The 24971-nt window shown below is 42.6% G+C and overlaps 1 protein-coding gene across 1 annotated transcript in view; it reads right to left on the reverse strand.

The window, feature by feature from the left end:
* SOS1 (SOS Ras/Rac guanine nucleotide exchange factor 1) overlaps positions 1-15289 on the reverse strand; it is a 147465-nt gene extending 132176 nt beyond the window's left edge. The window contains 1 exon segment of the mRNA XM_047746769.1: positions 15051-15289. Coding sequence (XP_047602725.1) covers positions 15051-15137 — 87 coding nt within the window. The 5' untranslated portion in view covers positions 15138-15289.
* Between the last annotated feature and the right edge of the window lie 9682 nt (positions 15290-24971).

Raw genomic sequence — 24971 nt, forward strand, 5'->3', positions numbered from 1 at the left:
AAATCTTTAAAGATAAAAAAAATTAAAAATTAAAAAAATATCAAAAGACAAGAAATAACAAATGTTAGAAAGGATGTAGAGAAAAGGGAACTCTTATACACGGTTGGTGGAAATGTACATTGGTGGTATGAGCCAGCAATTGCACTACTGGGTATTTACCCTAAAGATACAAATGTAGTGATCCGAAGGGGCACGTGCACCCGAATATTTATAGCAGCAATGTCTACAATAGCCAAACTATGGAAAGAGCCTAGATGTCCATCAACAGATGAATGGATAAAGAAGATGTGGTATATATACACAATGGAATACTATGCATCCATCAAAAGAAATGAAATCTTGCCATTTGCGACAACGTGGATGGAACTAGAGGGTATCATGCTTAGTGAAATAAATCAATTGGAGAAAGACAACTATCATATGATCTCCCTGATATGAGGAAGTAGAGATGCAACATGGGGGGTCTGGGGGGCAGGAAAGGAATAAATGAAGCAAGATGGGATCGGGAGGGAGACAAACCACAAGTGACTTAATCTCACAAAACAAACAGGGTTGCTGGGGGACGGGGAGGGAGAGGGAGGTGGGGTTATGGACATTGGGGAGGGTATGTGCTATGGTGAGTGCTGTGAAGTGTGTAAACCTGGTGATTCACAGACCTGTACCCCTGGGGATAAAAATACATTATATATTTATTTTAAAAATTAATTAATTAAAAAATTTAGATATGCATTGAAAGCATGAACACTGAAAGAAAAAATAACTGAACTTCATCAAAATTAATTTTTGTGGGGCACCTGGGTGGCTCAGTCACTGAGCATCTGCCTTCGGCTCAGGTTATGATCCCAGGGTCCTGGGATCGAGCCCCACATCAGGCTTCCTGCTCCATGGGAAGCCTGTTTCTCCCTCTTCCACTCCCCCTGCTTGTGTTCCCTCTCTCGCTGTGTCTCTGTCAAATAAATAAACAAAATCTTTTTAAAAAAAATTAACTTTTGGGCGCCTGGGTGGCTCAGTGGGTTAAGCCGCTGCCTTCGGCTCGGGTCATGGTCTCGGGGTCCTGGGATGGAGTCCCGCATCGGGCTCTCTGCTCGGCGGGGAGCCTGCTTCCCTCTCTCTCTCTCTCTCTCTCTCTCTGCCTGCCTCTCTGTCTACTGTGATCTCTCTCTGTCAAATAAATAAATAAAAATTTTAAAAAAAATTAACTTTTGTGGAAGGACATTATCAAGAAACTGAATAAAACATTTGGTTGGGTTTGAATGGGTCTAATATCAAGAACATATAGGGGCGCCGAGGTGGCTCTGTAGGTTAGGTGTCTGACTGATGGTTTCAGCTCAGCTCCTGATCTCAGGGATCAAGTCCAGCATGGTGCCTACTTCAGAAAAGGAAAAAAAAAAAAAAAAAGAACAGATAATGATTTACTAAAACTTACAAAAATACAAATAATCTAACTTTTAAAATGGGCAATGGATGTGAATAAACATTTTCTAAAAAGAAGATACAGAAATGGCCAATAAGCACGTGAATATACTCAGTATCATTAATCATTAAGAAAATACAAACCAAAAACACAATGAGATATCAGGTCACACCACTAAGATAGCAATTTTTAAAAGAAAAACAAAAACTAAGGATAGGTGAGGATGTGGAGAAATTAGAACCTTTGTGGATTACTGGTGGGAATGTAAAATGGCTGCTGTGGGAAACAGTATGGTAGTTCTTCATAAAGATAAACAGAGCATGGCCAAATGACCCAGCAATTCCAATTCTAGATATATATCCAAAAGAACTGAAAACAGGACTCAGATATCTGTATGCCAATGTTCATTTGCAGCATTGTTTACAACAGCAAAAAGAAACACTCAAGTGTCCATCAACAGATGAATGGATAAACAAAATGTGTTATTAACATACAATGGAATACTACTGAACCCTAGGAAGGAATGAAATTCTGATACATGCTACAATATGAATGAACTTTGTAAACATACTGTGAACTAAGTCAGACACAAAAGGACAAATCTTGTATGATTCCACTTACATGAAATATTTAGAATAGGCAAATTCAGAGGCAGAAAGTGGATTAGAGGTTACCAGGGGCTGAGGGAGAGGGAAGTGGAGAGTTATTGCTTAATTTGTACAGAGTTTCTGTTTGGGGTGATGAAAAAGTTTTGGAAATAGATAGTGGTGACTGTTGCACAACACTATGAATGTAGTTATTGGCACTGAATTATACACTTAAAAAAAGTTAAAACGGCTAATTTTATGTTATATATATTTAAAATTAAGAGAAAGAGTTGTTAAATGTATGTACAAAAATCAGAATTCTACCAAAGTCCTTAACCAAAACAGGTGTGAATATAATTATCAGTAAGTGAATCCTGTTACAAATTATTTGGCCATACACAGAAATCAATTTACTTGCAAATGATTTATTATAAGTAAAATGAAAAATGAGTCTTGTCTATATAGAAGGGGAAAAGTTTATTTTGGGCATTATAAAAGAATAACTAGAATTATTAGCTTATTACAAAAAGTCTCTGTTAACGAAAAACTCAACTTTTCTTTTTATCTCAAGATGTATATTTATTTTGAACCCTGAAGAGGCAAACTCCTTTCTCCATACTTAGTATAATCTCATTTGCAGTTGGGATGCTTTAACATATAGGGGCAGATTACAGACTTTGTTTTATCACCAGATACAAGTTTCATAGAAACATCTGAAAATATATGAAAACATATGAAAATATATAATAGAAAAACTGTTTTATTTTGAATTGCATATCCATAATGCTTGCCAGACAATAAGTGCTCAACAAATTTAGTGAATAAAACCAAACCCAGTCACAATCAGCAGGAAAGCAACATTAAAGAAACTTTTTTTTTTAAAGATTTTATTTATTTATTTGACACAGAGAGAGAGATCACAAGTAGGCAGAGAGGCAGGCAGAGAAAGTGGGGGAAGCAGGCTCCCCGCCAGGAAGAGAGCCCAAAGCGGGGCTGGATCCCAGGACCCTGAGATCATGACCTCAGCCGAAGGCAGAGGCTTAACCCACTGAGCCACCCAGGCACCCCCAAAGAAACTTTTTCAAAATCATCTTCCTGTTACACTTTTAAAATACCTGTTTTAAAAAATAATATATAAGTAATTCAGAGTCCATAAAACCAATACTTTAAATTACTTTTCTCCTATGTATATCCCTATCCCCAATGGGAAGTTACCAGAATTTGACTTTATGAGGAATTTCTTGTACTGATTTGTGTTTCTCTGCCTCTGAGGCAGCCCAAGCCTAGAAAGGAAAATCAATAAGCAGTCATCTTTGTGGCTGGATGGCTGGACTACTCAAGGTAGTGCCAAAGTGCTCCTGGTTCACTAGTTCATATAGTAGTAATAAGGGTATCATTTGCATTGTTTTCTTTTGCCTTCACTGCTTTGTTTGTGGTTTTGTACATTAAAGGTTTAATTATGAAATAAACTTGAATGTGAAATGCAAACTTTGCTTGACAGCTATAAAAAAAAAAACTATGCACTATTAATACCAACAATAATTAAGTTCTGACTTTCAGAACTTACCCTAAGATATCTTTCTTTAAAGCATAAGGGACTTGGGGGGAACAAAGGACGCACTTTAAGTGGGGGAAGACTGTAACTGAATTATTCCGCATCAAGCAACGTACGGCCACAGAGGCAACCCTGGCTGGCTATGAGCCTCTCAGATCACTGACTACAGGAAAGGCAACCGACGGAGACTCCAGCGGCTGCGCTATGAAATCCATCCCCGTGCTCGTGCAGAGGCCGCACTTCTCAGTGGCTGCGACTGAGCAGGCAGGCACACTGAAGCAGGCCTATTCCCAGGAGATGAGGAATTCCTGTGACAAGCAACTTTCACTCAAGAACTTCCTGAGGCCTTGGTGAACTTTCCTTAGAACTGCACTGCAGTGTAAGACACTTTCACCCCAAGTTCCTTCCTCCCTTCCCTCTCTCCCTCACTTGGAGTCAGACTTGCATCACAGTCTAAAGACATTCCCTGACTCCTTCCCCATTTTCTCTTGCAAGCATTTCTAATAAATTTCTTGCACATCCAATCCCATCTTGGCATCTGCTTCTCCCTTGCAGTACACACTAATAAAGAAATCCCGCCATTTCGGGGCACCTGGGTGGCTCAGCTGGTTAAGCGTCTGACTCTTGATCTCACCCCGGGTCTTGATCTCAGGGTTGTGAGTTCAAGCACTACTTAAACAACTAGCCATGAACTACTTCTAAAAATACAGTATTTGCTTACCTATTTGCTAAAATGGTATATACTAAACATGGCAATTCCAATGCCCTTTGAAGTTGAAGATCTCGACTAACACCCAACTCGAGGGGACACTCAGAACCACACGCAATTCAACAAATGTGTCCTGAGCAACTGCTATAGGTAAGAAATACGCTATATGGAATATAGGGCCCTATTCGTAACCTCAGGTAATTCTCTAGAGAGAAAGAGCAAAGCTACAGATCCCAACTTTGAAGGACAGACTGTCATAGTACAACTGAAGTCTAAAGTACTAAGTGAATTAAGAGATTCATTCTACTTGGGGGATGGAGTTGTAGAGGAAGCTTTGATGGAGAAAATGGTACTTGAAGTGTCATTTGAAAGACATTATCAGAGCCTTCAGGTTGTTACCTGCCTGTAATTCCTGAGGACAGTCCAACAAAGACACCTTCCATGCTTGCCATACTTGGCTACCCCCAAAGTGTAAATCCCTCCTAACACAATTCTCTCACACTTTCTCAGTACCAGAGTACTGAAGCCTTCTTAGTTCTCCACCTAACATGCTCCTCTCCCAGTATGTCCTTTTTCATCCCATTCCCACCAAGACCTCTAAGCCAGAAAGCGAGGAATAAGTCTTGACTCCTCTCTTTCACTACTTTATCATTCAATCATCAGTCCACCTCTACATCTAAAATCTAATTTTCCCCATCCCCACAGCTGTTGCCCTAGTCAAAACCGCCATCAACTCATCTTCCTGACTACATCTGGCCTTCCTGACTACAGTTCTACTACCATTTAACTTATGCTCCACAGAGCAGCCGGTGAGCCTTCAAAATTCATTATCTGGGGGCACCTGGGTGGCTCAGTTGGTTAAGCCTCCGACTCTTGGTTTTGGCTCAGGTCATGATCCCAGGGTCCTGAGACTGAGCCCGATATCAGGCTCCATGCTCAGTGGGGAGTCTAGTTGAGATTCTGTCTCTCATTCTCCCTCTGTCCCTTCCCCCAACTGCTTGAGTGTGCACACTCTCTCTTCAAAATAAATAAAATCTTTTTGAAAAGATCCTAAGATCTGTCCCCATGCTCCAGACTCTAGCTACTCAGGACTCCTAAAATGCTGAGCTCCTCTTGCACTCCAAGTCACCACAAATCATTTAACTCTTCCTCCTCATCCTCACCTGGCTAACTCCCACTTCCTCTTAAAACATCACTTCTGTCACACCCAAATATAAACACACAGGATAGCGTGTGTTTATGGGTGGCTCAGTCGGTTAAGCGACTGCCTTCGGCTCAGGTCATGGTCCTGGGGTCCTGGGACAGAGTCCTGCATTGGGCTCCCTTCTCAGAGGGAGCCTGCTTCTCCCTCTGCCTCTGCTGTTCCCTCTGCTTGCACACATGCGCGTTCTCGATCATAAAGACAAACACACACACACACACATACACACACACACAGGATAGTCTCCAAGCTTCCTACTGCCACCCCAAGACTTTGACTTCTCAGCCCCTTCCTTTGTGGTCTACACTAGCTTTCCATTAACTAGCGCCCTTAAAAGTCTTACTTTTTTATGCAGCAGAACCTTTTTTTTCCTAATGTAATCCTATGCAGAGCCCTAATATGTAAAAGGGCTAAACTTCTCAGCTTAAAGCATTGGTTTCAAAGCCCTCTTCATTCAGCCTCCTCTATCCTAAGGCACTTCTTCCGTAAAATCTAAGGTGCAAGACAATTAAAACACCACAGTACTATATTATACTGCCTACTCAATGGAAGCAATACAGTACAGTAGAAAGAGTTATTTTTTGAAGCCAGACAGACTCGGGTTCAAATTCTGATTCTATTTCTTATTAGTTATAAGATCTTGAGCAATCTACCTCTCTAAGGATCCATTTCCTAAGCTGTAAAACTTAGCTATAAAAACAGATAACCAGGGGCGCCTGGGTGGCTCAGTGGGTTAAAGCCTCTGCCTTCAGCTCAGGTCATGATCTCAGGGTCCTGGGATCGAGCCCCACATTGGACTCTCTGCTCCTCAGGGAGGCTGCTTCGTCCTCTCTCTGCCTGCCTCTCTGCCTACTTGTGATCTCTGTCAAAAAAATAAATAAAATATTAAAAAAAAAAAACAAAACAGATAACCATACTCACTACTTCCATTCAACATTAGGTTGGTGGAGGTCCTAGCCAGTAAAATAAAAATAAATATCAGATTGTCTGTAGTTACAGATGCCATAATTACACAGAAAATTCTGTGGAATCTACAACTACCAGCAAAATCAAAGGATATGAGAACAACATATGAAAAGCAGCTTTATGTTTGCATATTTGTGACTAACAATTAGAAAATAAAATTCTAGGGGCGCGTGGGTGGCTCAGTTGGTTGAGCACTGCACTCTTGACTTTGGCTCAGGTCATGATCCCATCGAGCCCCCCACTCAATGGGGAGTCTGCTTCTCTCCCTCTTCCTCTCCCTCTGCCCCCCACCATGCTCCCATGTGCGCTCTCTCTCAAAATAAATAACTAAAATCTTAAAAAAGAAAACTCTGTAACAATTTACAATAGCATCAAAATACAAAGTATTTATGGTTAAACTTCACTAAAGACATGTAAGACTTCTACATGGAAAACTACAAAGTGCTGCCAACAGAAATTAAAAAGTCTTGGGGCTCAGTTGGTTAAGCGCCTGCCTTTGACTCTGGTCATGATCCCAGAGTTCTGGGATCAAGCTAGCTGGCCAGGCTTTCTACACAGCAGGGAGTCTGCTTCTCCCTCTCCCTCTGCCCTGTCCCCAGATCATGCTTGTGCTCTCTCTCACAAATAAAATCTTAAAAAAAAGAAACCAAAGAAAAAGTCTAAATAAATGGAGAGATATACCATGTTTGTGGACCCAAAGATTGAGTATTGTTGCCAATTCTCCCTAGTGATCAATCTATAGATACAAAGCAATCACAATCAAAATCTCACCAAGATATTTTGGTACAAACTGACAAGACAGTTCAAAATTTATAGTGAAATCCAAATCTAGATACACTAAAAGAGTATTTTTAAAGGAAGAGAATTGGAGGATTTACACTATCTAACTTCAAGACTTACTATAAATCTACAAATAACCAATAGTGTGAACGTGAACTGGTATAAAGATAAACTGATCAATGGGATAGAATGCAAATGTTTGGATATATATTTACATAAATATATATGATATATATTCATTTAATTTTCACAAAAATATCAGTCCAACAGGGAAAGAAAAATCTCAACATACAGTTCTGTAATAACTAGATAATCAGCATAAAAAATGAACCTCAATTCCCACTTTACATTTTAAACAATAATTAATCTGAAATGGATCACAGATTAGGTAAAAGCTAAACCTAGATAAAGTTTTTAGAAAACAGTATTAGAATTATCTTCATGACTTGGTGGCAAGCAAGGGGTTCTTTAAACACAGAGAGCAATAACCTTTAAAAATAAATAAATAAATAAATAAATTTGACTCCCTTGATATTTAAAACTCTGCTCATCAAAAAACACCATTAGGAGAATGAATAGACAAACCAAAGGATAGAAGAAAATATTCATAAATTTTTTTTTTATAAAATAGTTATCCAGGATATATAAAGAACTTTTACAACTCAGTACTAAAAAGAACTCAAAATTTTTAAATGGGCAACAGATTTATGCAGACTGTCCAAAGGAAATAAGAATGGCCAATAAAAGGGCCCCTGGGTGGCTCTGTTGATTAAGCAACTGCCTTTGGCCCAGGTCATGATCCCATGGTTCCGGGATCGAGCCCTGCATTGGACTCCCTGCTTCTGGGGGAGCCTGCTTCTCCCTCCCCCTCCGTCTGCCACTCCCCCTGCTTGTGTGCGTGCTCTCTCTCTCTCTCTCTCCTCTCTAATAAATAAATAAAATCTTTTTTAAAAAAATGGCCAATAAGAACATGAAAAGGTGTTCAATATCAGTCACCAGGATAATGCAAATTAAAGCCACAACCACTACACACCCACCACAGTGACTAAAATTAAAGACTGATAACATTTAATACTGGCAAAGATGTGGAGCAATGGGAACTATGAGAGTTGGTGGTGGGAATATAAAAGGTACAACCACTTTGAGAAAAGGTCTGGCAGTTTCTTGAAAAACTAAACAGGGACACTTTATGAGCCATTTCTCCTGGTACTTACCCAAGAGAAATGAAAACACAGTCCTACCAAAAAAAAAACTTGTATAATAAGAATGTTCATGGAAACTTTATTCATAATAGCCCCAAACTGGAAATCTCCCAGGTATCTAACCACTTGACAAACTCTGATACAGTCCTATGACAGAAAAAAGGACTGAATTTCTGATAAACACAACCTCAAAGCCGTACCAAAAATATATGCTGTATGATTCTATATGATGTTCTAAAATAGTTACGATTAATCTATGGTAGGATGATAAAAGATCAGAACAACGTTTGCAAGGACTGATGGACAAGGCACTTGAGGGAAATTTCAGGAGTGACAGTAATGTCTGATATCTTGATAGAGGCTTGGGTTGTATTTGTCAAAACTCATTAAATGGTAAAATTAACACTTGTATATTCCACTGCACACAGATTTTACCTAAAAAACAAAAAAACTATAAACAAATACTGAACTCTAGTTAATGACATGCATACTGAAGTGTTTGGGGGTAAAGCGTACTGATGTCTGTAACTGACTTTGAAATGCATCAAAATGTAAGATGGATTGGTGGATGGAGTGAGGAATGGATAGGCATGTGACAAAATGTAAATTAACATTTACATTTTACATTATTAAAATTGCACATTTCTATGTTTGCATAGTAAAATGTAAAATTATAGAATCTAGGTGATGGGTATATGGGTGTCTTACTGTTTAATTCTTTCAACTTTTCTGTATATTTAAAACTTTTCATAATAAAATGTTGGGTAAAAAACTTAATCATAAGACAAAAATATTCCAAAATGAAGTGAGAAGTTTTTTCCTATTCTACCCACAGTTGTGATATAAAACACGTTACGAGGAACAGGAGCAGTTGTCACTTTTATTCTTTCACTGAAGCATCCTCACTGCTATGATTTCTGCACCTCATTGCCACTGCTGGATCAGAGTCCTCCTTTCCACTACAACGTAAGCCATAATCCTTGTGGATTTCGCCATCATCCATATATATAATACATCGATCCATCATTCAATACACAACTTTGGAGCTCCTAATTGTCTTATTTCTCTCATCTCTGGAATCCTAAAACCCTAAAGTATAATTATCATCTCCAATCAGAATGCCTTATCTGCTCTCACTACCCTCCTCTTCCAACTCACCAAGATTCCTAGTCCACGGGAGCCTTCATTTATACTTCCATGACCTGCTACCTGTCTTATAGCTTTACCTCCTATCACCTGAAATATTGGTACCCTCTTAGTCTCTACTGCAGCCACCTGCAACCAATTCTTCTGTGCTCCTTTACCTGAACTGACGAGTGCTGCTGGAGGAAATCTCACAACCAGACCAATGAATGCTACTCCAAATTTATGATCTCCACATTCAGAACTGCTCAGCAGTTGGCTCCTTCTCCACACTCCACAACTGCAATTTCAAAACTTGACCATGCTTCTTAGACTCCTTACTCAGATCTCTTTCCTCACTCTATGTCAAGAATCTTGCCTCTTGTTTCAACATGAACTCGCGGCTCCCCAACCTACAAACACATCTTTATCTCTTTCCCTCCCATCTCAGAAAAAAGGATGCCTTCATCTCTGCTAGAGGTAGCATAGCATAGTGTTTAAAAATGCAGACTCTCGGGGCACCTGGGTGGCTCAGTGGGTTAAGCCGCTGCCTTCGGCTCAGGTCATGATCCCAGGTCCTGGGTTCGAGCCCCGCATCGGGCTTTCTGCTCAGCAGGAAGCCTGCTTCCTCCTCTCTCTCTGCCTGCCTCCCTGCCTACTTGTGATTTCTCTGTCAAATAAATAAATAAAATCTTTAAAAATAAATAAATAAATAAATAAATAAATAAAAATGCAGACTCTCTTGGGGCACCTGGCTGGCTCAATTAAGCGTCTAGCTCAGATCATGATCCCAGGGTCCTGGGACTGATCGCCGCATCGGGCCCCTGCCCAGCCAAAAGTCTGCTTCTCCCTCTCCCACTCCCCCTGCTTGTATTCCCTCTCTTTCTGTCTCTCCCTCTTTCTGTCAAATAAATAAATAAAATCTTTTTCTAAAAAAGCCCACAAAACTCTCTAACCAAATTACTCTTTCCAAACCTCAGGGGTTTTTTTGTTCAACAAGTTGCAAATATCTGAGTTGTACAATCTGTTAAATTTTAACCAATGTATATAACCCTGAAACTATCAGCACAATCAAGAAATGAACATAAAAGCCTCCCCCTAAAACAACTACTGACCTTTTTGTCACTGTAGATTAGTTTGTAATTTCCAGAATTTTATGTAATTATACAGCATATACTCTTTTTGACCTGGCTTTCATTCAGCTTAATTATTTTTGAGATTTAGCCACACTGCTATGTGTTATCAATAATTCATTCCTTTTTATCACCAAGTAGTATCCCAATGTATGGCTATTTCACAATCTGTTTATTCATTCATCTGTTAATGGATACTGGGTTGTTTCCATTTTTTTTTTTTTTTTCTGAATATAGCTGCCACAAATATCCTATATAAATCTTTGTATGGATAAAGGCTTCATCTATTCTTTTTTAAAGTTTTATTTATTTATTTGAGAAAGAGCGAGGAGAGGTAGAGAGAGACAAGGACTCTCAAGCCCAATCTGCACTGAGCTCAGAGCCTGTCAAAGGGCTTGATCTCATGATTATCAGATCAAAACCTGAGCTGAAACCAAGAGTCAGACACTTAGGTGCCCCAAGCCTTCATCCATTCATTCGTAAGGCTTTACTTACACCCCTGGAAGTCCCAAATCTGCAGTGACAGATACCAAAAAAACAACTGCCAGCTTGACAAGCCCACTCGGATAAGGCAAAAGGACTTTTAAATCAACATGTCCCAAGCTCATGTTTTTATGCCACTGTCTTCACCTTCAACAGCTTCTCCTTCATTCTCTGTCCTGATTAAGGCAATACAAACCAGAAACTTCGGACTCTTCCTGCTTTCTTACCATTTGCCCTACTCACTCAGTGAGTTACTCAGTCCTGCCAATTCTACCTTTTAAACATCTCTCAAAATCCATCCCTAAATTTCCATCCTAGTTCAAATGCACCCTTAATTCAAACACATATCATCTCTTGGCTGGACTATTAAACTAGCCTTCTAACTTTTCTCCTTACCTCAGGTCATTTTTCTCCAATCCATTTTCTATTCTATGACCAAAGTCAATTTTCTAAAATTCCAATCTGACGTTACTCACCTATTCCTCAATGACTTTCATCCCCTCAAGATAAAATTCAAACTCTTTAGTTTAACATTCAAAAAATTCTCTATAAACCAGATTCCTCTCCAAACACATCCTCTGCCACTTTCCACCCTGTTCTAACTTAGTCATTTCTGGATGATGTCATTTACCTTTTAATCCCTAGTGCCAAGGGCATTACCTGGTCTGTAGTAAGCATGACATATTTGTGCAATAGGTAAGACAGGACTTAGACTGATGTAGTGAGACATTCTAAGCGTAGTCAGGAAAAGCGTTGTCCAGTCTGGCTGAGACATACAGAATATGAAAGATTATGGTAGGCAATCCAGTCAGAAAAGCAGGATGAAGCCCAATCACCGATCAAGATCAATTCCATGCTAAAGACTGTGCACTTCATCCTACACCCTCAAAATACATCAATCGTTCTGTTTTTGTTTTTGTTTTGATACAGTGGTCTGGGAAAGAGGACTCAGAGTAGAAGGTAACAGATTAGAAGACATGTCAAAGGGAAATAAATCTATGTTTATTGTGTTATATGCTGTGCCGGGGTATGGACAATAATGTAAAGGAGAGAAGTCAGAGATGACTCCATTTTGAACCAAATAACATAATTAAGCCATTAATCAAGAGGGATTTTTTTTTTTTTAATGGTCAGTGGAGACAGAGACAGGTGATGGTTTTAGTTGAGGTATTCCTTCACCCATTCTCATTCAAACATAAGTGGCTACTAGCAGGTGTCAGGCACTGCATGCCTAAAGGATGAAGAGGGTAAAATACTATTCCTTTCCTCAAGGACCATCTAATCTAGTTGAGGGATGGGGAAGACAAGTAAATAGGAACTTACAATTCATTGTTAAGTGCTAGGGTTGGGACTAAAAGAAAATAAAAACGATCCAACTCAGCCCTGAGGATTTGAGAAAACACTGAGGTCAAATTAGCGTTAGGCCAGACAAAGGGCAGTTCAGGTAAAGAGAGTAACATGATGACAGAGCCTCAGGTAAAACAACACAAGTTGGGCACATCTGCAAATAATAAAATAAGTCTAAAGGAAGAGTTCAAGATAAGGAGATGTCCACATGGACGGTCTAGCAGGCAGCTGAAAATGCAGGTTCTGGGAGCGAACAAGAGCACATCCAGATATGCAATATATTTTCAACCTCATCGTAGGTGCCTTCAAGTCCTCATCAGTGGCTATCTCAAAAAAGAATTGGAAGAACCTTTCTTATCAGCTACATTGTGTATACTTCCACCTCCCCCCAGCACTTCTGTCCTGCATGGGCATCTCTTTTTCAAGTTGAAACTGTTTTATGTAAATAGGTCACAAGGACTGCCGGGGACTGTGGTGAACTGGAGATGCACGCCCGGGCTGAAGAGGAAAGCCTTTCACTCTGCTCCAGCAGTTCACTGTCTTGCCCAAATGTGGAGAGATCTTCTCATTCTTCAAGAAAAAACGAAAATTCGGATTTTATGTGACATCTCTCACTTTTAAATAATGGCAACTAATTACATTAAAAGTCTGTAAAACAGCACCCTGCCAGCCAAACAAAATGCTTCTGTGGAAAGATACCAGCAAGGGCCACCAATGTGGCAGAGTTGGACCTGGTCTGCCAACTCCTGCAATGCTCTTTCTACCACTTCACAGTACCCTCAACTAAAAGTATCTTGATAGTACCTGGGACAGGAGCTGTTTGCTACTAACAAAATAGCCCCAAACTGATAGTGTTTTGAGTTCTTTTGTATGTTCTCAACAATTTGTCTGTCTTCCCCGCTCCACTCCACCTCCATCACTCCCAGGCTTGTAACATGACTGAGACCTCCTACTCCCCTCTTACAGCTAAGACGCCAAGCTTGCAGGTAAAGAAAAAGTTAAAAAAAAAAAAAAAAAAAAAAAGAGTGAGAGCCCTGATGGGATTTCTAATGAATAAAGTATAAAAGAAATATGGCATCTCTTTGGTCTTCTTAGAAAACAACATCACAGAGATGTTTGTTACTTACTCAGACACTTAAGGAAAAAAGTCAGTAACTTATATCCAAAAAAAAAAAAAAAAAAAAAGAGCAAATCCTGCTAACACACTAGTTTCCACTGTAGCCTCCAAGGATCTTGGGGTGGGGGAGAGGAGGGCAAAAGGGAAAGTAAAAGTTGCTGGCCTTTGGGAAACATCAGGCACCTTTTAAGGCACAGTTTTTATTTTTTTTTATTTTTTTTTTAAGATTTTATTTATTTATTTGACAGAGAGAAATCACAAGCAAGCAGAGAGGCAGGCAGAGAGAGAGGAGGAAGCAGGCTCCCTGCTGAGCAGAAAGCCCGATGCGGGGGCCCGAACCCAGGACCTAGGACCATGACCTGAGCCGAAGGCAGCGGCCCAACCCACTGAGTAAGGCACAGTTTTTAAAAGTGCAAATGTTTAGAACAAAAGGTACACCACAATCTCAACTTTTGGTAGGAGTAAAAATATAGCCTAAGAACATAAAACATTCTTTGAGCAACAAGAAATTGGGATTAAGAAACACTACTAGAGTAAAGCAATCTCTGTATTTACCAAAAAAAGGTAAAAGGGAAACAAAAAACACCGTTTTAATATTCATTCACACACACCAGTTTCTGACGTTTTAATGTATATACTAAGTCACAATGCGGCTTTAGAAACTTTTAAAATGTAGCAATATTTCCTAAATGTACTAAAACATTTAAAAGCCCAGATGATGGAGTATACAACTTTAGGTAACAATGTGGCAAACATAAAGAAACACAAAACGGCTAAAAATTCAAACCAACAAAACAAAAGATAGTACCAAGATTCTCAAACTCTCGGGGGCAAAAACAAAAAACAAACAAAACCAAAACCAAAAACAAAAACAAGTGGCATGTGCACCCGCCCCCGTTAACCAGAGTAGTGGGGAAATTCAGGGGAATGAAGAGTGATTACAGAGGGCGAGCAAAGCAGGCCATGTTCCTGCTGGCGAGCGAGCTCTGCAATTACTTAGAGCAAGCGTTATGGCTAGAGCATTCTCGAGCCCACTAAAACCAGCATACTGGACACCTAAAACCGGAGGCTGACAGCAGCTCCAGGGTAAGACCGAGAAGGCGGAAAAGTGGCCTGCTTTGACCTCCATTGAAAACGGAGCCTCCTCCAACTCTTGTCTATGAATCAGGGGCAGGACAGGAACCTCTCAGAGGTTGGATTATTCGGACAAACTCTGCCGGGCTCCCTGCGGCCTTCCCACACACCGGGTGAATGTCAACACCGAGCCAGCGAGTGTGGGGGAACCTCTCAGTGTGCGCTGTCCTTTCTGGGAGGCGGCGAGACGGGGAAGAAAGACGGCCCTGCGCGCGGGGGCCCCGCCTCCCCAGCCCTTTCCCGGCCCCGCGCCCTCGCAGGGGCTGCAAGCCGGGAAGCGGGGTCCCGCGGGCTCCTCACCTTTTTCAGCGCCGGCACCAGCAGCCCCCGCCACTTGGGTGCGTTCTCCTCGCTGAAAAACTCGTACGGCAGCTGCTGCGCCTGCATGGTGCCCCCGGGGCGCCTCTGGGCGAGGAGAGGGGCGGCGGCGGCCGGGCCGGGGAGCCGCGAGAGGGCGAGCTCGCAGCACCGAACAGGGCCGCTGCCCCACCGGACGGCCCGGCCCCCTCGGGGCGCCGCGCGGCCGGGCTAGCCTTGGAGAGGAGGCTGAGGGGCGAGGCCCGCGCCCGGCCACCCACCCGACACGGGCACCAGCCGTGGATAGCGAACGCAGCCCGCAGGCGGCGGCGGCGGCATCCCGCACCACCGCCCCGGGGCCGGGCCCCCCACCCCTCCCCGGCCCGCCGGCGCCGCCCCGGGCTGCCCTCCGCCGCGGCCGCCGCCCGCCGGGGCTACGCTCCCGGGCCCGGCCTGGCCCAGCGGCACAGCCGGCGGCTGGGGGGAGGGCGTGTGGAGGGACGCTTCGGCTGCGGCGCCCGCTCCGCGCAGCGGGGACCCCGAAACGCGAGCGGCCCGGGGCGGAGCGGGGCCGGGATGTAGCGGGGGAGGGGAAAGGCCCGAGGTCGTCGCTGGAGGATCTGGCTGCCCAGAGGTGCCGCCGCGGCCGCCGCCGACGCCGGTGTAGCGCTCGAGCTTCCTACTAGCGAACTGAACCTGCTCGCTACTGAGCATGCGCCGCCGAGCAGGGCCGGTTCGCTCCGGGTTTTCCGGCTCCCCAGCGAAGGAGGAGGGAAGCGCGAGTGAAGGAGGGCGCCCCCGAGGACTGCAGGGGCGGAGCGAAGCGGCCTCAAGAAGTCGAACCCTGGCCTGCGGGGTGGGGTGCGAGCTATCGAGAAGCGGACCCCATTGTGTGGTTGGGCCGCGAGGGATCCCACCTCTCTCTTGGAGTCCCTGGGCCTTTAATTTTGGAAAGGGGCGTGTGTGTGTGTGTGTGTGTGTGCGTGCGTGCGTGTGTGTGTGTGTGTACTTTGTTCCTGAACATGAAGATAAGAACTGCTCAGAGCATGCAATGTATAGTAAACAGACCGGACAAAAGATAGGTGCCTTTCTCACGAAACCTACGCTCAATATTTATCGGATAATAGAAGTGATTGCAGTATTTCCGATCGGTCTTTCCACCAAGAATTATCACCAAGAATAAAATGCGTACCTGCAGTATAGATTTTGTGGGTGCATTTCAAGTTCAATATGCTCATCTTTCGAACCCACTTAGCTTAGAACTCCAATAATCACATAACCTCAGTGGAAACTGAAACCTCTTCCGCAGCTCCCGGGTCCCAGAACATTTCACTCATGCCCCTCTCGGGGCATTTAGTTTATCTGTTCTGTAATCTCTCTTGGCTCTTTGAACTAGATAGCAAACTCCTGGAAGGCAGATCTTTTTCACTAAGGGCTCTACACAGTAAATAGGTACTTCATGAACGTTTGTAGAGTGGTAGCCTTATCTACCAACTATTCATCTCAGGGACCCAGGTGTTTAACAGTGGCACTGTGTGGCTGGCCCTCATGGTTTACCATTACGAACTTTCTGAGCATAATCTCATTTAATCCCACAGCAATCCTATTTTCATTTCACAGAGGAGACAGTTTAGAGAAATAGCCTTGGTTGAAGTTGATATTGTACCCTGCTATTCCAAAGAACAAGAACCAGGATCACATAGATGAAAATGTTTAAGCAGTGTTTCGCAATCTCTACAACACTTCTTTGCGAATCTCTTAGAAAAGTCTTAGGTCCTTCCTTTTTAAAATGTACCCACATGATTTACATCTTAATATCCTTCATACTCAAGTATTCAGAATGACATTTCGAAACATCCATACATCCTCTGAGTAAGATGCTATAGAGGAACCATAGCTTTGAGAGGAGTTGGGGGCAGGAGAAGAGATCTCAGAGGAAAGCAGGGGTCCTCACTCAGCCATCTTCAAATATCTGATATCAAAGGACTGATACGGAAAAATCATACACGTGATGAGGTTTGTGTGATTCTAAACGATTGAACTAAGATGAAGCCTCTGGCCCAAATTATTCATTGGCTTCCCATTGCTCTTAGAATACATTAAAAAAAAAAAAGATTCATTTATTTGAGATAGAGAACATGCAGAGGAGGGGCAGAAGGAGAGGCAGTGAGAATCGTAACCAGACTGCCTGCTAAGCACAGAGCCTCAGCGGGGCTCCACCCAGACATCACGACCTCAGCCAAGAGTCGCCTGCTGGTTGCTTAACGATGACCCACCCAGGCGCCCCCCATCCCCCGCACCAGAATACTTTCCAAAAACTTCTTAGCAAGACCCACAAAGTCTGCATCGGACTCCTGTTTACATTGTCAACCTTTTCTTTCCATTCTCTGCCTTGGCTCACCACAGTCTAGTCACACTGGTCTTCTGTCTATTCCTAGAAAACACCAACCTCAGGAGCTTTGCTATTTCTTCAGTCTGAAACTCACTCTGCTCCTAACTGTTCACTTGGCTGGTTAGAAACATCATCACCTCCAAGAGGCCTCTGATGGGACTAAGTTGTTCCCACCTGTTTCTACCATAAACCTTATTTCCTTGCTAGCATCAAGGCCATGAGAATGTATTCCAAGAGATGAACCTACTTCATCATTGAATCCCCAGGACCTACAGTATTTGGTACACGGGTGCTCAATAAATAAATATATTTGAAGGAATTAAAGTTGGAGGAAACTTCAAGGAAGGCTATCTAATCACGGGTGTCTCAGGAAACAAATGATCTTCAGGGTCGTGCAAATAAAAACCGTACATCCGTTCACTTGGGACATCGGGGTTAATAGGTTGGATTTGATGACCTCCGAGGTCCCCTACAACTTGGTAGTCTGACTGCACAGTAAGCAAACCCTGGAAACACGGATTATAGCCCGGCATGGGCACGCTTAGCGGCCAGGGCAGGTTTTCACTAGTTCAGACGTTTTGGCCGCAGACTGAGAGCAAGCCGCTGGAGGAAAACTGCAATCGAGAGGTTCGACGCTTCTCAGCTGAGAGACCTAAGGGGCGTGGTTCTGGGCTCGGCGCCGCTAAAGTCAGGGAGCAATCGAGCCCCTCAGCACCGTTTGCTTTTATCTCCTGGCACAAATCAAAACCCCTTATGGGCGTGCAGCGGTATAAGACAACGGTGGCGGACTCAAATGCGTTAGTGGAGACGTGAAAACTTCCCCGTACCCTCAGCGCGAACAGCCGACAGTTGCCAGCCGAAGCGCAGGCGCAGACGTTCTCTTCACGCCCCTCCTCAGCCCTAACGAGCCCGGAGCCAGAGCGGACGTGACGCACGGGGGCGCGTCCAGACCAGCTAGTCGAGGTCCGAGTAGGACGCGTCCAGGAGGGCTAGCCGAGTTCGAGAGCTTCGCGACGGAACCCGGGCGGCGGGGAAGGGGGCGGGGAGGGCATTTGGTCCTGCGGTGCGCCTCCTGCAGGTGGTAGTGCTTTTTCCCCTGCGTCCCCTCCGGACGCAGCGACAGGGTTCCCTGCGTGTCTGTGGCTACAATTATCTTACCGAAGCAAACTTCAGGTCTAGTTACTCCCTGTTCAAGAGCCTTCACCGCCGTCCCAGGATAAAGTCCAAAGTCCTTAGCCCGGTATTCATGACCTTGCACAATCAGGCTACCACTTATCTTTCCAGCTCTATCTCACTTAAAGTGAACAACTTTTACCTCCTGTTAACCCATCATTTTCTCTTTTTCCTGCCTGTGCTGTTCCGTCTGCCCTGTACGTCCATTACCATTTTCCTTTTCAATCCCACCTGCCACAGCTTCACTGCATCTCCCATCTGCACACTCTCCAAGGTACTCTTCCACGCTCCTGCACCCACCTCGAATGTCACCTTCTCTCTGAAGTCTTTCTCAGCCCCCATTCAGGATTCTTTCCCTTAAACTTCAGAGCCCATAGGCATAAGAAACAGCGGTTTCAGTCACCAGCAGAGTCAAACTCCTCTCTTCCAGCAGCATATCCTCCCTTCACGTGCCTCCTCACCCTTTCTTCCCAGCCCCTACTTCCAATTCCACTTCTTCAAATAGCATGACCCTAGAAACTACCACAGAGAAAACAGTGACTAATAAAGTCACTGGATACCCACCCTTTATCACCTTTAGTTACGACTTTGATTTCTTCCCCGTTTCTCTCTCTCTCTCATTCTCTCTGTCAAAGATGGTGGGGGAGCAAGGTAGGTACAGTTAAAAGAAATGATCAAGATATGTGGGACTGTTCCTGGCACTTGTTTTTTAAGATCCTCGTGGAGTCTAGTTTTTTGCAAAAGTCTCTTTCCTGTTGATTTAAGTTGTAATGGCACCTCAAATTGATTGCATCCCAATGCCGTGCAACTTTACTCAAATTCCCAACGGAGTTTGTCATAAAATTTGGCTATTTCTTTTTTTTAAGAGATGCCTTATTTTTTCTTTTTCTTTTTTTAAAGATTTTATTTATTTATTTGACAGACAGAGATCACAAGTAGGCAGAGAGGCAGGCAGAGGGAGAGGAAGGGAAGCAGGCTCCCTGCTGAGCAGAGAGCCTGATGTGGGGCTCCATGTGGGGCTCAATCCCAGGATTCTGGGATTATGACTTGAGCCAAAGGCAGAGGCTTTAACCCACTGAGCCACCCAGGTGCCCCTGGTTAACTATTTCTAAAATGTATATGGAATAACAAAACACAAAACAAAACCCTGTCCTATGAAAGAATGAGTTAGGGAAACTTACCAGATATGAAGATTTGTTACATAGCTGGAGTAATTAAAACAATGTGGTATTAGCACAGGAACAGACAACCAACCAATGGATCAATAAAGGGCCAAATATACAGAAACTTGATTTATGACATGGCGCCACTGCAGGTGATTGGGGAAGGGATATACTGCTCAACAGATGAAATATGGGCAATTGATAAATACATACAGAAAAAAATGAAGTTCTATCCCCAACTCATGCCCTGCACAAAACAATCCCACCTGGATGAAAGATTTAAATGTAAAAAAATTATGAGAAGAAAATATGGGATATTTTTATGAGCTCAAGTAGGAAAAAATTTCTTTTTTTAATGTTTTTTTCTTAGATTTTTATTTATTTATTTGTCAGAGAGAAAGAAAGAGCCCAAGCAGGAGGAGCGGCAGGCTCCCTGCTGAGCAAGGACTCTGATGTGGGACTCTATCCCGCTACCCTGGGATCATGACCTGAGCCAGAGGCAGGCACATAATCAACTGAGTCACCCAGGTATCCCAATAGGAAAACATTTCTTAAATAGGACACAAAAAAATACAAACCATAAATTTAAAATTTGATAAATTTGACTTCATGAAAATTAAGAATTTCTGTAAATCCAAACATACCATTAAGAAGTGAAAGGATGAGGGGTGCCCAGCTGGCTCAGTTGGTGGAGCATGGGTGTCTTGATCTCCAGGCTGAATAATGAGTTGGAGACCCACGTCAAGTGTAGAGTTTACTTTAAAAAAAAAAAAAAAAAGTGAAAGGACAGCCATCAAGTAAGAGAAAGCAGTTGCAATTCACATAACCAAAAAAGAATTCTTATTCAGAACATGTAGTTTACTTTACTGGAAATAACAATGGCTACATATTCACCTCGTTACTAATCAGGGAAACGCCAAGTTAAAACCACAGTGAAATACTTTGTCATACCCATTGAATTGGCAAAAATTTAGAAGCCGAAGGATCCCAAGCTTTGGTAAAGCTTTTGAAACAAAGCAATTGAAATTCTGAACTACAGCATTGTGAAAATAAATGAGTACACAACTTCAGATAACTATTTCTTAAAAGATGAACATGAACATATCCTGTATAAACTAGCATGGATATATTCCCATAGCATATATATTCCAGAGGAAGTTCCTCGCTAAATTGTTTATAATAACATAAACAGTCAAATATGGTAAACAAATTGTGGAATACTAGACACCAGCAAAAATGAATGAATGACAGTCGTACACATTCCTATAGACCGAATAGTTTATGTTCCCTTCAAAATTCATATGTCGAATCTTGATTTACCTTGCGATGATATTTGGAGGTTGGATTTTTGGGAAGTGATTAGATCCTGAGGGTGGAGGCTTTATGAATAAGATTAGTGCTAAAATAAGAGAGATCCCAGAAAGATCCCTTACCCCTTCCACCAAGTGAGAACGAGAGAGAAGATAGTTATCTGTGAACCAGAAAGCTGGCTTTCACTTGCCAGCACCTGGATCTTTGACTTGCCAGCTTCCAGAACCATGAGAAATACATTTCTGTTGTTTGAAAGCCACCCAATGTGGTTATATTATATTATAACGGTCCAAACGAGCTAAGGCACACATCAACACAGATGAATCTTTTTTTTTTTAAGATTTTATTTATTTATTTGACAGACAGAGATCACAAGTAGGCAGAGAGGCAGGCAGAGGGAGAGGAAGGGAAGCAGGCTCCCCGCTGAGCAGAGAGCCCGATGCGGGGCTTGATCCCAGGACCCTGGGATCACGACCTGAGCCGAAGGCAGAGGCTTTAACTCACTGAGCCACCCAAGCGCCCCCAGATTGAATCTTTTTTTAATAAAAATAACACTGATAATATAGAAATGTGCTTAGTGAATTTCCAACAGGGGGAAAAACACTGAGAAAGACAGAAAACTACCACTGTGTGATTCATTACCTAAAATGCAAACAACAACAACAACCGAATAGAACTGAGCTGCATGCTATTTATTGTAATGTCCAACCTGCAAGATGGCCCAATGCGACATCCCTCCTGCTATTCTTGTCCTGGTATAGACACCACTCCCACATTGAATAGACAATCCTATTCAGTAGTCAATCCACAAAACAGGACTTTGAAGAAATTATACAGGTGGCTTCTGAAGCTCTTAAAAGACATTGTGACTTTAGGGGCGCCTGGGTGGCTCAGTCGGTTGAGCCGCTGCCTTTAGCTTGGGTCATGATCCCAGGATCTTGGGATCGAGTCCCACATGGGGCTCCTTGCTGGGCAGGGAGCCTGCTTCTCTCTCCACCTCTGCCTGCTCGTGCAAGCGCTCGCTCGCTCGCTTGCTCACGCACGCTCTCTCTCTCTCCCTGACAAATAAATAAATAAAATCTTAAAAAAAAAAAAGACATTGTGACTTTAGTGTATCTCCTCTCTCTCTCTCTCTGTCTCAAATTTCACATTCTGAAAGGAGTCACTGCTGTTTTGTGAAAACACTCAAGCCGCCCTACGGAGAAGCCCACATTGAGAGGAACCGTGGCCTCCTGCCACCAGCACGTGAATGAACCATCTTGGAAACAGATCCCTCAGCCTCACTCAGACCTTCAGATGACTGAAATCTGTTTAATATTTTGATGCAACTTTTCAGAGATTCTGAACCAGAGCCACTCAGTCCATTTCCAAACCCTCAATTCTCAAAAATTGTGAGATAATAGATGTGTGTTGTTTTAACCTGCTAAGTTTTGGGATAATGTGTTAAGCAATATTAGAAACTAATATTTTTATGGATCCATACATAAGTGGCAAAATCATAACAAAGTATTAAGTTAATACCAAATTCATAAAGGGGTTATGAAGAATATAAAGGTATGAAGAGATCTTTAAGACATATTGTCAATTGTAGGAAAAAATATAGTATAGAACAGTGTTTGTAATTGGGAAGGTTTTATATAAGGATTTATTGAGATACTGGTAAGGTTCTGTTTCTAACCTGTGTAGTATATACACAGTTATTTGTCTTATTATTTTATTTTTTTTTAAGATTTTATTTATTTATTTGACAGAGATCACAAGTAGGCAGAGAGGCAGGCAGAGAGAAAGAGGGGGAAGCAGGCTCCCCGCTGAGCAGAGATCCTGATGTGGGGCTCGATCCCAGGACCCTGGGATCATGACCCGAGCCAAAGGCAGAGGCTTTAACCCACTGAGCCACAGGCGCCCCATCTTATTATTTATTTTAAAAAATATTTATTTATTGTTTGACAGAGAGAGACCCAGCAAGAGAGGGAAGACAAACAGGGGGAGTGGGAGAGGGAGAAGCAGGCTACCCACCAAGAAGGGAGCCTGATGAGGGTCTCGAACCCATGAGCCTTGGGATCATGACCTGAGCTAAAGGCAGACGTTTAACGACTGAGTCACCCAGGTGCCCTAGTCTTATTATTTTAAAATTTAAACACATACAATCTTTTTTGTATGTATGTTACAAACACATGCTACACACAAAGGAGAGGTGATGATATAATGGGCAAATATTAGAGAGCTGAGTGAATTCATAAACAATTGTGAACAGGACTGTGATAGGCTCAGAAATGCACTTAAAAATAAAATCTACCTGTTCTTAACTATAGATCAGAGTTGCAAGAGGCTAGAAGTAAGCACAAGTAGACAGCAATTTAAAGTCAACCCATCCGTACTGGCTGCCAGTTTCGCTTTTCTGCTCTTCTCCACATCAACAAAAGATGAACATTTCCAGAGTTTCTCAATCTCAAATACGAAAGGTCAGAGATGCCACCGAAGAGAGAAAATAAGAGCTACTCAGATCAGCCAACTCAGTCCTTTAATGGCTCTTTGTTGCCTTAAGCAACTTACTTAATACCTATTTTAACAACTTGCATAATTTGTGTCCAGAGGAGCCCCATCAGCTAAGCACGCACTGTTTAGAGATTGCAACATCTGAATAGGATGAACCATGATATGTAATTGAAAGATACTCAAAGGTTAATTTTTTTAAAAGATTGTATTTATTTATTTATTACAGAGAAAGAGAGAGAGAGAGAGAGAGAGAGAGAGAGAGACCATGTGGGGGAGGGGCAAGGGAGGGCTGAATGCAGGGCTCGATCATGTCCATGTGATCAGTGAGTCTGTGTGCATTTCCTAAGATCAAGGATTTTCATTTGCATCATCATAGTAAAATTATTAAATTCAGAAAACTAACATTGATACAATTCTACTCTCTAATCTCCAGACCGTTTTCAAATTTCATCAATTGTCTCAACAGCTTTCGCTATAGAGACTGCTTTTCTTGGTCAAGATCATTTACTGCATTCAGGGACGCTTGGGTGGCTCAGTTGGTTGGATGACTGCCTTCGGCTCAGGTCATGATCCTGGAGTCCCGGGATCGAGTCTTGCATCTGGCTCCCAGCTCCACAGGGAGTCTGCTTCTCTCTCTGACCTTCTCTTCGCTCATGCTCTCTCTCACTGTCTCTCTCTCAAATAAGTAATCTTAAAAAAAAAAAGATCATTTACTGCATTCAAATTTTAGGGCTCCTTAGTCTCTTCTATCTGGAGCAGTTCCTCAGTCTTTGCCTTTCTGGTGTTGACATTTAAGAGGACAGGCCATTTAGTTCATATTGTTCCTCAGCGTGAGTTTGTTTGAGGTTCTCCCATGATAACATGTAGGTTTTGCTTTTGGCAGGAACAGTACGTAAGTAATGTGTCCTTCTGAGAGTGTCATATCAGGGAGCCCACGATGACAGTTTCTTTCATCATTGGTGATGCTAACTTTGATTACTTGGTTAAGGTGGAGTCAGCCAAATTTCTCCAATGTAAAGTTATTTTTAGCCTTCGTAATTAACTATCAACTTGTACAAATATATGTTATTTTTTAAAAACAGCTTTATTGAAATGTAGTTCACATCCTGTGCAATTCACCCACTAAAAGTGTTCAAATTGGGGTGCTGGGTGGCCTAACTCCTGGTTTCAGCTCAGGTCATGATCTCAGGGTCATGAGATTGAGCCGCATTTTGGGCTCCGCGCTGAGCCCGGAGTCTGTTTGAGATTATTTCTCTCCCTCTCCCTCTGCTCCACTCCCACCCGTGCTCTCCCCTCTGTCTCTCTAAAATAAATAAATAAAACTTTAAAGTGTTCAAATCAATGGTTTTCAGTACAGTCACACACTTGTGCAACCATCATCATGATCAA

This window comes from Lutra lutra, chromosome 9 (genome assembly GCF_902655055.1).
Source record: "Lutra lutra chromosome 9, mLutLut1.2, whole genome shotgun sequence".
Lineage (NCBI taxonomy): Eukaryota > Metazoa > Chordata > Mammalia > Carnivora > Mustelidae > Lutra > Lutra lutra.